Genomic DNA, 13,055 nt, shown 5'->3' on the forward strand with positions numbered 1-13,055 from the left:
ATGTCAAGTAGAACCTAGCTTATGATAACTTCAAAGACTTGATAGGTATACCTCTTTAGAAACATTAGATGTGAAGGATGCAGTAACTCTCTCTCTCTCTCTCACACACACAAGCATACACAAAAGGAAGGAGACAGTAGGAGTGTCTCCAATTATGGCTGGATGCAGCATCAATTTATGGGCTAATTATGTGCGTAATGAGCTCACCGCCATGCGTCCGCGCCCCCGTCACCGCGCCCGCTGCTCTGACCCCCCTACCCTTCCCCCCTCCATCTGAGCGCTCGGTACCTAATTAAAAAACTACATGCACCGAGGCACTCTCATCTGATTCCCACCATGGAAATTAATCCTCAGATAAACGTGTTTGACGGACACCAAACTATTGCATGAGCCCTGGACTCGGCGCACTGCTCTCTCAGCCGGGTGTAGGCCTAAACTGTTTTGCATTTGGCTTTTTAAAAAGATGAAAATCCCAACTTCTAAATAGCCCAACGGGTTGGGTTTGATGAAAGGGACAATTTAAAATATCATCAAGTCCAGTTGTCGGCATGCGCAAAAAAAACATGCAACCTCAACATTTAAATTTCAAATTTAAAGTTTACGAATAATTAGAACCTCTGCCTGCTTAAATAGCGCCTTGGTGTTTGAGAATAACCAATAATAAACCCATTCTGAACCAAAACGTTTTTGAATCCTGAGAAAAGAAATCCCTCAGAAAGCAAGTGAAATATTTAGTGTTGCAACTAAAACAGATGAACAGGTCATGCTTATGTCAGTTGTAAACATTTTTGTAAAATTAAAGAGACTTTATATTATTAAATCAGAGAGAGGATTGAATGTAGGATTTAAGGCCTATTCGTTAGACAACAGCAGCGGCACGAGTAGACTTCAACCCTTTTTTTCCGTAGCGGTGACATTCTTTCAATCATTTATCCCCCTGTTGTGTTTGTGTTTTTATAACATCCCTGGACCTGTTGAGGAAATGCAGTTTGGCAATGCAAATAAAGAAAAATTGTTTGGTCTTGATTACAAATTATGACACTCGGATTATTTACCTTTTAGGTGGCATGTTAAATCATGTGAACAGAAAACTCGTGATATGAAATGTGAGGAAACAAAATTGTTGATGTTGCCAGATTTAACTGTGACAATACATTACAGTTTTATTTTTCTCTGGAATAAAAAAGATCTTTGATTTATTCTGGATATTTTCCTTAAAATAATCACCGGCTGCAGTCTTTTATTGAATGCAAAACATTCCCTTGAAGTGCATTTTATGCAGATGTATCTATTTATTGCAGCTTCATCCGCGTGATCTCCAAGTTAATGACAAAAACACAGCATCTAAACTGATTTCAGGCACGGTCAAGCGCCGCGCATACCTTGCAGTACCAAGCTGACGCCCACGATAAGAGTCCAATCACAAAATGACTTTCAGCAGTTCTATCCAATCAAACCGAGATCGGCGCACGGTGGGCGGGTCCAAAGCAGCTCCGGAGAGGGACATTGAGATAGTTGAGGAGAGGAGGCTTGTTGGGCACGAATGCCACTCGTTGCGCGTCCTTATAATTTGGAGAGGTGTATGCAGCGCACGGCCCGTTCGCCTTTCCAGTTGGAAATCCAGGAGGAACTGAGACCAAATTTAACTGGGACGACTGGTGAACTCGGTTCAGGACAGGTGAAATTCCCAGCTGGCTGCCTGCAAGGCCACAGGATCGATTCACGTGTAGGAAAATACAGTGTATCTCAGCGCGGGTAGGAATACTGCAAATATATACGTCTCAACAAATCTGTCAGATATACTAGATGTTAAAACGTGTTATTTTATTAAAACAAGGGGGAAAAACTGTAGCGTTGTTAGATTGTGTCACAGTTGTTGTTGTTTTTTTGCACTACTGCAGTGATCCGCCGTATGATGCGTTGTTTCGTTATTCTGAAGCAACAGACAATGCAGATTTATTTCACCTCATTGACAGAAGTTTTACTGGTCTTAAGATAAAAAGTAAAGGCTGGCTCTTGGTGGCTAAAATGGCATGAGACGGTCATGTTTGAAGTGTGCTCTCACGCAGGGTGAGCTTGTTTTAAAAGTCAAAAGTTGTTTACATCTCTTCATGAAATGCAATTACGCTCTTGTACACCGTGTTGTCTCTTAATGTACAGTTTTTAATGTTGTTGCTGCTTTTCGTAGTAATGCTTCTGTTAAAAGCCGAGCATGTCCAGGTTATACCCTCTTCAATAAATTAGACATTTGTTTTCATAAAATATTGATGTGTAAATGTATCAGTAGTGTTGTTTTTCCTGGTCAGCTCCATCTGATCTGCAGGCCTGCACCAGATTTAATTAAAAAGAACACAAGACACAGTGGCATCAAGGTCGGTCTAAACGTGGTCATCTGCAGATCAACTTGTCATAATAATGTGTTTTTTTTTCTTTCTGTGTTTTGCAGGTCATGGATGCGATACCGCAGTACCGTGGAGGTTTGACTACAACCAGTTGAAGTATCACTGACTGCCATCGGGAGTAGGCCTATCTAACAGGGATATTCTCACTTTTCTTTTGGGATTCGACATTAAAACTCCAGGTTTTTTTTATTTGATAAAAATCTGCAATGAAAAGGAGTCAAAGCGGAGAGGAATCAGTGAAACTGCTGATTTGAATGACCACCGTCTCATACAAGGAAGGATACAGTGAAAAGGCGCCGAAATGAAGGAGAAATCCAAAACGGCCGCAAGGACTAGACGGGAAAAGGAGAACAGTGAATTTTACGAACTGGCCAAAATGTTGCCTTTACCGTCGGCCATCACCTCTCAGCTGGACAAAGCCTCCATAATAAGACTCACAACAAGTTACCTGAAGATGAGAATTGTTTTCCCTCAGGGTGAGCGAAACCACATTAACAAACAGAAAATGTTAAGGGTCTTCGAGGGATTAAATCCCGTTATTATATATCATATCATAATATAAAATAAAATACATTTTCAAACAATAAATAATATTCCGTTATCATTTAGTCCCACAATATAAATAGTTTTAAGTCCGCAAATACAATATTATAGTTATCAATAATATCTGAAATACCAACACTACTGTAGTGATGTTATGGAAGATTTAAAAAATAACATAAAATTAAATTTCAAACGGATACTGTTAATATAGTCGCGCTCACATAACCACTTTAAGCCATAAATAAATATTATAGGAACATTACAGTCAGCTTTCACTGATCTGCAGGGAGTCTTTACAAAGGGATCATGATCGAGTTTAATTCAGTGTGCCTAAAGAAGACGATCATGCCACCATCTTTTATACAGGTCTCTACAGGCTTCTTTGACGGCGTGACTGAGAACGAGACGTACCAATTATTTAAAAAACGGTCCGGCACGGCTTCTAATTACCTAAAGCCATGTACGAAGCTGGCGAGACACAAACAACCTTGCCCACGTGCTGTCATTACAGATATAATGATGTTTTGCTGTCATTACATGTAACATAAAATATATTTTTTAAGTATGAGGAAAAATAACATCTGTCTTATTTTTAATATTATGTATCCAGGGTCCTTTTTCTACATCCTCTCATCTGGTGGGATTGATATTAAACTATGTCCGAAAGCGAACACATGTTTTAATTTCCATTTACAGCAGCGCCTAATTTATTGATGATACCCGAGCTCACGAAATATCTCATGAAACAGAATGAATTTCAATGAGCAGCACTATTTGCTTTGTTCGACTTACACTGGAAATATAGGCCTATACACTAAAGGATTTATTGGACTAAAAATCTGAAAGATGGCCATAGCTGTGGTTAAATACAGGATAGCATTACACATCTGGATATTCTGTTTATTTATAATAATAATAATGATAAATAATATTTCCTGGAGCATCAGAATGAAATTAAATATCATCCAAGTATTTAATGTATGCCATCCCTCCAGATTGAAAGTCTATATTGCAGTTGTTATAAGAGACACATGACATTGTGCAACACCAACAGATTATCGATATTCATGTCTGCCGCCTGAACAGGTGACAGACAGGAATGGACACTGTAAACGCCTTAACACTAAACAGGCCTTTTTGCATGCCTCTGGCTGGAGGGTGAGTGTGTGTGTCCGGCCTTTTTCAGAAGCATAATTATAACTATAATAATAACAATGATTATTAAATATCGTAATGCTTTTTTCATTATCGATATAAAACACGTAATCTTCTCCATTTCCTTATAATGTCATGCAACAGCCAAACAACATTCCCTATTTCACTGTCTACAGGTTTGGGCGAAGCTTGGGGTCATGCAAGTCGGACAAGATCTTTGGACAATATTGGACGAGAGCTGGGAGCTCATTTACTGCAGGTATATTATTTATTATGTATTATTACCGATTGTTATTTATTATTATTATTATTATTATTATCACCGTAATAACTATTAATTATCTGCAAGACAGGAATATGGTCGTGTGAAATAATGTTGAGAGGTAACTGTCGTTTATTTGCAGACGTTGGACGGATTCATCTTTGTTGTGGCTCCAGATGGGAAAATAATGTATATTTCCGAGACAGCGTCGGTCCATTTAGGACTGTCTCAGGTCCGTTTGTACGATCAGATTTAATTATTTACTGCATTTCTGCTAATCTCATAATTTAATACAAAAACATCGTGTTGAAACTGCTTTTGGAAATTAAGTCATCATAGTCTTTACCTGTTAATTACATGAGTTATTGTCAACAGGTAGAGTTGACTGGGAACAGTATTTATGAATATGTCCATCCTGCCGACCACGACGAGATGACAGCTGTGCTGACGCCACATCAGCCCTATCACTCACATTTCGTTCAAGGTAAAATACATTTCTTCCCTACAGTTTCCCAATTATACGTCATCTGTTTGCAATGAATTAACATCGTACTATAACAGAGCATGAAGCTTATAAATGCAACGGATAACATATGCAAATTAGCTTAGAAATACACCTTGGTATTCCTGCGGGATGCACTTTGATACAGTAAAAAAAGAAAGCTTAATATTGTATTTATTTTTTATGTAACATAAATAATGCCGTTGCATATTGGGAATAAAATGCACTCGAGACTTGGAGTTTGTGTTTTTAAATACGCAGACGCATAGCAACAGTGTATAGTCAGTTTTAATTTTTCTTTAATAGCTCCTATGAGAGTTCTTTAGTTGACTTGTATTTTATAATCAATTAGTTGAAACAGTGTTTCTTTCTTCAGAATATGAAGCGGAGCGCTCTTTCTTTTTGCGGATGAAATGTGTGCTGGCAAAAAGAAACGCAGGCCTCACCAGTGGTGGATACAAGGTAGTGAGAATGAAGCTGTGTCCCTGGCGTGTGGTATTAATTTACTATTTATAAATTAGCAACATTCTTAATTGCAGTAGAATAATTCATTAATTAATTTAATTGAAAAAAAATGGAGACCGATATTCAAATGAATTTCCTTGCTCTTCAGAGACTATTTTCCTTATTTTTACCACAGACATTATAATATCCTTTTGTATTTCTATAATATTGTATTTCAATAATAATTCTATATTTGTGGTCAGTAGCATATACTTTATGCATCTATGAATCATGCCATACTACCCCATCTTCTTTATAAAGGAACATTTCAGGATTTCCTTATCTGTAATCTTCCACCAGGTGATCCACTGCAGTGGCTACCTGAAGATCCGTCAGTACAGTTTGGACATGTCGCCTTTCGAGAGCTGCTACCAGAACGTGGGTTTGGTGGCTGTGGGTCACTCCCTGCCGCCCAGCGCTGTGACTGAGATCAAACTGCACAGCAACATGTTTATGTTCAGGGCCAGTTTGGACATGAAGCTCATCTTCCTGGACTCCAGGTACGCAACCAGTTTGCTGTCCATGACATTAATTGTTTCTCTTGAGGTGTTTTCTTTCTAATCCAAAGTTCTTTATTGAGCATGTGTGCTTACTGTTAAGCATTAGGAGGGTTAAATTAGTTCTCCAAGAAACTACTAGAAATGTTGCCTGTAAAACATAAACAAAACAGAGAAACTGAGGTATCCCTGATAATTCTGCATATTCTAAAAACAACTGGTTAATTTCTCTCCAGGGTGGCAGAGCTGACAGGTTATGAGCCCCAGGACCTGATAGAGAAAACCCTTTACCATCATGTCCACGGCTGCGACATCTTCCACCTCCGCTGTGCCCACCACCTCTGTGAGTTTCAAACCTGCACTATCATTCTTTTACAACAGGCTGGCCGACCTTCTTTTATCACAGTAACTGCTCAGACAACCTGCTGCAGCCGCCACATGCAGGAAATCACACACTGTTAAATACGTTAATCATGTCTTCTGTCTGATTCTTTCATCTCCTTTAGTGTTAGTAAAAGGACAAGTCACCACTAAGTATTATCGTTTCCTGGCCAAGCACGGTGGCTGGGTATGGGTCCAGAGTTACGCCACAATCGTCCACAACAGCCGGTCCTCAAGACCTCACTGTATAGTCAGCGTCAACTATGTACTCACGTAAGTCTCAGTTAATATTCCCTTCTAAAAATCAGAGAGGGAAGAAGTTGAAACTTATTATATTCATAATACTTTGTGAGACGTTTGTTCATAGATAAAGGTACCATACATGCATACCAATTGGTTGGAATCTTTCATATGTAAGTGTGAATCAAGCATTTCAGATAGGGTTTTTGAATAGATCCCATCTTGAACCGAAATCTCTTAAATCACAGCTACGTTAACGTAACACAAGGTATAAAGGGCTATGCTGGGCTAAAAGCAGCTGCATTTGTAATGGTGTTTGCAGAGGTAGGATCATTGGTTATTTAACTAGATTAAATAAAATCATATCATACACCCTTATGATCCATGATTCTAGCTTGGCTGTGTCTCTTTGAGAAATCCTTCTCTTTACCCCTCTGTAGCCTCTCTGTAAAAACCCACCAAATAGTGTGGCTGCAGGGCTCAGGCAATTGTTATGAGAGCACAAAGCACACTAAGGCCCTTTGAGACAGTAAGACAAACATCAGGGTTCAACCCCATCAAAAAACCTCTACTGTCACCATCGATCGGCAGTCGAAGGAAAGCAAAATTGATCCAACGGTGAACTAGGAATCAATAGCCATCTCATAGCTGTAGCGCTTGTTGGATTTTCCTTGTTAAGTTTGGTTGATCCACATGTGCTTTCTGTGTGTGTGTGGGGAGGGGGGTGGGGGGGGGGGGGCGTGCATGCGTGTGTGTTTGTGTCGTTGTGTGTGTGTGTAACAAGGTGTGTGTGCATTTCTCTGTATGTGCTTGCATGCATATAGCTGCAGTGTACCCATTGATTTTTTTCCAATGCAATGCAGAAAGGAGAAAACACAGTAACTGCATTAAAATGACAGTGAATTTCCAATTGCATAATTAGCTCTAACACAGAAGTATCCAAAAGCTCATGTGCGGCAGGAGCACAAAAAAAACACCTACATTTAAAAACAAACAGCAATTCAATCACCTTGCCCTGACAGCATTTTACCCCAACAAGAATCCATTAATAAATCATGTTTGGAGGTTGGCTGGTGGCGTATTTCAGACACGAGGTGCTCTGACATTGACCCTGAGGTGGAATTTGGCTAACACAGCTGAGTTTGCACAAAGGCCCAACATTATTGGCTCAGACATATGTCATCAGGGCACAGATAGGATGCAGAACCAGCCACCGCAACTATACCTGCAAGAGCAAATAGCACTCACACTGTGTACTGGCTATCCAAACACAGCCTTTCCCCCAAGGTGCTGTACATAAAGAATGGGTCATATTTAGAGTTATATTAAAGAGGCTGGCTGTGCAGGGTCAGGGATGGGCCACAGGGTTTAAAATGCCAGGCATCTGCTATTACATACTGTTGATGTGATAAGTTAAGAATGGGCTCATGTTTGCTGAACACTTGACACAGGAGCCTTTTCAGTCCCTCGACAGCGACACTTGAGTTCAGCCACAGGACAGTGGGTTAAAATGTCAAAGATGGTGCACAAGGTGCATGCACATATACAAGTAAAAAAGCCACCTGCATTACACAAATGTTTTTTGTTACTGATAAGATGCTTGCAAAGGAGGTCGAGTGCAGAGATAATGTATGTCCACATGCATGTGTCTGTGTGCGCTCACGCACTCGCATTGTTTTCTAGCTGGATTCTGGCAATGGTTGCACGGCAGAAAAGAATGATTAACTTTCTTCATGGTGTCTGTTATTTATCTCAGAGGTGGGAGGACTTTCTCTTGAATTTATCTGAAATGTTTTCACTTCTCATAGGCGTCACATCACTCATGGTATAAAAAGTGTGTTTGTAAAATAAGTCTGTACAGTGAAGTTATCTATGTTCAATATTGACCATGACGTCTGCTGCAGACTAATTACTGATTATGTCACGAGACTGTAGAAGGAAGAAAGAAGGTCCACAGATTCTTTGTGGAAAATGTTAGTCTAAAGGTTTGAGAAGCTCGGAATTGATTAGGAAAACCTGGAGGGAAAGGTGAACAAGTAACACTATACCCTCCATCAGCAACATTCAAAGTGTCATTGAGCAAGGTACTCAACTATCAACACTGAGATGATGATACATTAGCAGCTATGTGGAATTGCACTTAGTGCTGACAATGCTAACATACTGATGGTGTAATTTGTAGCAGTGTCACAATCTTAGTTTAGCGAGTTAGCATGCAAACCTTTGTAATCGGCACTAAACACAAGTACAGTTTTGGCTGAACGGAATGTCATCAGTTGTGCAGGATATCATAAATCAAAGTTTTGGATAAATTCAAATTTTGAGCTGCTAGAGGGGCTAAATGAAAAGTCAGGCTATCACCAAAGTTATTAATATGTATCCTGAGCAGCACATGAATTTGATTGTACCAAATTTCATGGCAATCCCCCCAATAGTCGTTGAGATATTCCAGTCTTGACCAAAGTGGTGGACTGACCGACATTGCCATTCCTAGAGCCGCTAGCATGGCTAAAAAGTCACAACCTGGATAAATATGGGTTCAAAGTTTTAGTTTTATCCCTAACATATATTTTGTTTGTGTCAAAAGGGATACTGAGTATAAGGGAATGCAGCTGTCTTTGGACCAAATGAGCCCCACCAAGCCAGCCTTCCCCTACGCTGACAGTCACGTTGAAGACAGGAAGAGCACCAAGTCACGTCTGACCCAGACGAAGGCCAAAGCCAGAGTGTCACCCTACCCGCAGGTAAAAAACAGCCTGTTTCATGCAGCTAAATCCAGAAAGGAGACGTGGTGCAGGCACAATTGATAGAAAGAAGTTCACAATCTCTCAACAACTGGATTTTCTTGTTTCTGTCAGCAGTTTTCAGCTTTCAATCCAGAGCGTTCAGAGTCAGACCAAGACAGCCAGTGGGGAGGGAGCCCGCTGACAGACTCTGCATCTCCTCAGCTGCTGGATCCCGGTGAGGCTGCGGAGGCATCTTGTGCCTACAGACTGTATCCAGACTCAGGCTCCCTGTGTTACAGCCTGGGTCTATCAGAAGACGATGTCGCCCATGCCCAAACACATCCTCACACCGCCACCTGTGACCGCATGCGTTGCCAGAGCGGTCGCTACTTCCTTGGAACCCCCCAGTCGGGAAGAGAGGTGTGGTGGGACGCCACGCGCTCTGTGCTCTCGCTGCCAAAATCGTCCGTGGAGAGCAGCGAGGGCTACGAAATCACATCCTACCAAGGAGCCATTCACGGTGAGATGTTAGGGTTGAGACCAGAACCATCTGTCTCTGAAAATAGCACTGGCCTAACTTCTTGTGGTAGCTGTTTTCCAAATGTTATTATGGGACATGCTAAGTTGTTTACGCCGTCCCTTGCCAGTGTGCCGATTGCTACCATCTGTTCAAAAATTGCCTGCAATTGAAAGCCAAATTGTTTCACATTTCACATCCTCAAACAGGGAAACAACCCCCCAAGACATTCAGTCTAACAGACCATGGTTTTATACCCTTTTAAAGCAAAACGTATACATCACACAGGCAACTTATGGTGTTAACGATCAGCACTTAAAATATATGAAAATAAGTATAAGATGCAGATCATGTTGTAAGTAGTTTTCACACACTTTGTAAATTCAGAATCAAATTACTTATTAACACAATGTAATTCATTAATTGCATTGTTTTGAAATGTGGCCATTGAACTCTCCTTGCAGGACGGGGCCACTGGGATGAAGACAGTGTAGTGAGTTCACCTGATGGAGGCGGGTCCACCAGTGATTCTGGTGAGCGTTACCATGGTGACCACTTCCGGGCAACCCCTCGAGAACCCAGCAAGATGGAGACGCTGATCCGAGCCACGCAGCAGATGATCAAAGAGGAAGAGAGCCGTCTGCAGCAACACAAGGCTCCGCTGGACGTCTCAGGTCTCGCCAAAGCTCACAGCCCGTGCTTCACCTCCTCACTACCGCACCACTCCCAGCTCACTATGACCAGCGTGGTGTGCCGCGGCCCGGGAGCTCCCAGCACCTCTGAACGCCTCCATCACCAGGACAGTGTCAAATTGCTCGGTCCGCACGACAATGACGAAAACACGACCAGTCCGGCGTCTCTGTCTCGTCTTAGCAGCCCCAGCTCTGATGGGATCCCCAGGGCGGCCCTCTCCCTCACTAAAGACTACATGCAGACGGATCTGTCCCCCCATCCTCCACAGCCGCAGGGGAGCCCGCTGCTCTATCCAGCCCAGGAGAGGCAGCCACTGGACAGGCAAGCTGCCTATGCTTTGAGCGGATACTCCCTGGAGCACCTGTACGACCCACAGAACCTGCGGAGTTACTCGGGCATGGCCTGTGGGGGAGTCCAGTATGATGTGGCGTCCCATGTGAGGATGCAGGCCGAGCAGATGCAGGGACACAAGGCCACCTCAGTTATCATAACCAACGGGAGCTGACGATATCTGGTGTAGATGGGTCCTGTTCTCTCGATGAGGATGTTACAGTGGTGGTGCTTTATGCACATGCAAACACTGATCAGGCGCTTGATACAAATGGCTGGACAATTAACAAAAAAAAAAAAGAATAAAAGGTACCGGCACTGGGTTGATGTGCCCTTGGTGGCTGATTCAGCACAATTTGTCTTTGCCTGCCTTTGTATCATATCATTCTCTTTTCTTTATCATCAGAGGATGATATAGCTAGTGTTCAAGAACCGATGTTTGGTATGCCACTTCAAATGACGGAGGTTTGCTCCATTACAAAGGAATATAGTGTTATTTTAATGGTGAACTGAATTCCCCTCCCTCCAAAGGAGACCTAAGTGTAGAGTCTGGTTAAACATCAAGCCAGTTTCTGTTCCAAACACCTCATGCACCATTGGTCATGCAAGTTAATCTGTCTCGGACATTATTTCCAAAGACAGTCGGAAAAAGTGTTGTTCCATTACCCCTTTGCCTGAAAACTCAATTGGTCAGAGCACAATGTTTGACCCTAGAAGTGCAACATAGGAGAGGCGAGAGGTTCACTATTGTAAGATGTCAATGTTTCCTGGTATTTATTTGTCAGTGAGCTGTTTTCTGTATGTGTCATTTTTTTCTGTTTAAGTAGAATTGTTATTGGTCGCATAAAATTTGTTTTGGTGTTTGCATTACACCAATATAAGATACAAATTTGAAAAAGTGAAAAAACAGAACGAAAAACACGCTTCTGATATGTAAAAGTGTAAAATATGCAGGTCAACAACTGTTTTAATGTATATGTGAAATGCCCTGGCTTAGAGGGCAAAGAGAGTGTAAAACACAAAAAGACGTTTGTAATCTCCCCATGCCCTCTAAATATAGGCATTGTATGAATCGACTTACAGTTGGTGGTGAAACAATATTGTTTACATATCAGAGTATAATTTTTCCTGTTTTTAACTCACTTATCTGCCAAATTGTTAGCATATGTAGAGTATGGTTTTAAATCCTTAAATCCTGCTCTACATGCAATTGTTCTCAAAGAAAACCATCTGTTTTAGTTTTTTGTCATGACAGCCTAAAGGGTTAAAGTAATTATAGAAACGTGTTGAATGTCTTTAGTTTCTTATTTAATTTATGATGTAAATATCTTATATACTTTTGAACAAGAAGTGACAAGATTATTTATTAATTGGTTTTAAAAAGTCTTAAATCTGAATACAGTTGCAAACAAATAACTTTTGTCTCTTTTGATTTTTGTTGCACAACAAAAGTTCCTCGAATGAACAGGCTCAGAAAATGCTGCTGCCTCAGAAAAACTCCATAATTGTAGACATATTGTAGATATATGTTGCTGTTGTTCATCCAATGTGAACAATCGTGCCAGCTTTATTCAAGGCATTTTGAGATGTATAGATGTAGATATAAATCTAGATTTACATAGACAGAACGATACTAAGTTAATTCGTTTTTATTTCCATGTAAAGACAAACATTTGGAACCATCCCAAAACATTTTGCGATTTATCAAATAATATAACAAGATATAGATATTGATAAAACTTCAATTTTATTTGTTGGTTTTGGTCTTTCCATGGGATTTGTTGACAATAATTAAAAATATAGAAAATCCAAAAGCTCATTCTTTGAGTTTCTTAGATGTACCCGACAACAAGAATTAAAGGAGGGCATTATTACAAACACCTTGTCCAAACCCCTCATTCAAGTAATTACAACAGCAAACTGCTAGTGTGACTACCGAGCTGTCACATTTTAAATGGACTTGCAGCAGCACGTTCCTGCTGTTCGAGGCAGTTGAACTTGCACGTTTAGCCGCTCTGACCTCTGCTCAGAGGCAATTTCTCTGCCATGTATTTTAATATATGTAAGTTATTCACATGTAGCTGGAGAGCTGGCCTGCCTCGCTGTCTAAGCTGTGAGGGACCTGGACACAGTCTGGGCCTGGATGCAGAGCTCCCATCAGTCACTGCTGACATGACCATGTGATGGTCTGCCAGATTTTACTGCTGCTGTCATTCCAGGAGGTAGAACTACAGCACCCTTTGGAAGGAAGTGTGTTGTGTGTGTGTGTGTGTGTGTGTGTGTGTGTGTGTGTGTGTGTGTGT

General features: G+C 41.1%; 1 protein-coding gene across 1 annotated transcript; it reads left to right on the plus strand.

Moving 5' to 3' along the window:
• Positions 1–2,703: 2,703 nt before the first annotated feature.
• Positions 2,704–10,930, plus strand: LOC116400512 (single-minded homolog 1-like). The gene is made up of 11 exons (XM_031878393.1): positions 2,704–2,878; positions 4,277–4,359; positions 4,505–4,594; positions 4,738–4,846; positions 5,241–5,326; positions 5,669–5,868; positions 6,102–6,208; positions 6,372–6,519; positions 9,074–9,230; positions 9,348–9,732; positions 10,194–10,930. The coding sequence occupies exons 1-11, from the start codon at positions 2,704–2,706 to the stop codon at positions 10,925–10,927; spliced, it is 2,274 nt and encodes a 757-aa protein (XP_031734253.1). The 3' UTR covers positions 10,928–10,930.
• Positions 10,931–13,055: the final 2,125 nt, after the last annotated feature.

The sequence above is a fragment of the Anarrhichthys ocellatus genome, unplaced genomic scaffold (genome assembly GCF_004355925.1).
Source record: "Anarrhichthys ocellatus isolate YVR2014 unplaced genomic scaffold, GSC_Weel_1.0 scaffold175, whole genome shotgun sequence".
NCBI lineage: Eukaryota > Metazoa > Chordata > Actinopteri > Perciformes > Anarhichadidae > Anarrhichthys > Anarrhichthys ocellatus.

Coding starts and splice junctions, on each gene's coding strand:
- LOC116400512 (XM_031878393.1), top strand. CDS start 2,704: ATGAAGGAGAAATCCAAAACGGCCGCAAGGACTAGACGGGAAAAGGAG. Junction 6,520..9,073: donor AGCGTCAACTATGTACTCAC/GTAAGTCTCAGT, acceptor TTGTGTCAAAAG/GGATACTGAGTATAAGGGAA. Junction 9,231..9,347: donor GAGTGTCACCCTACCCGCAG/GTAAAAAACAGC, acceptor TTCTGTCAGCAG/TTTTCAGCTTTCAATCCAGA.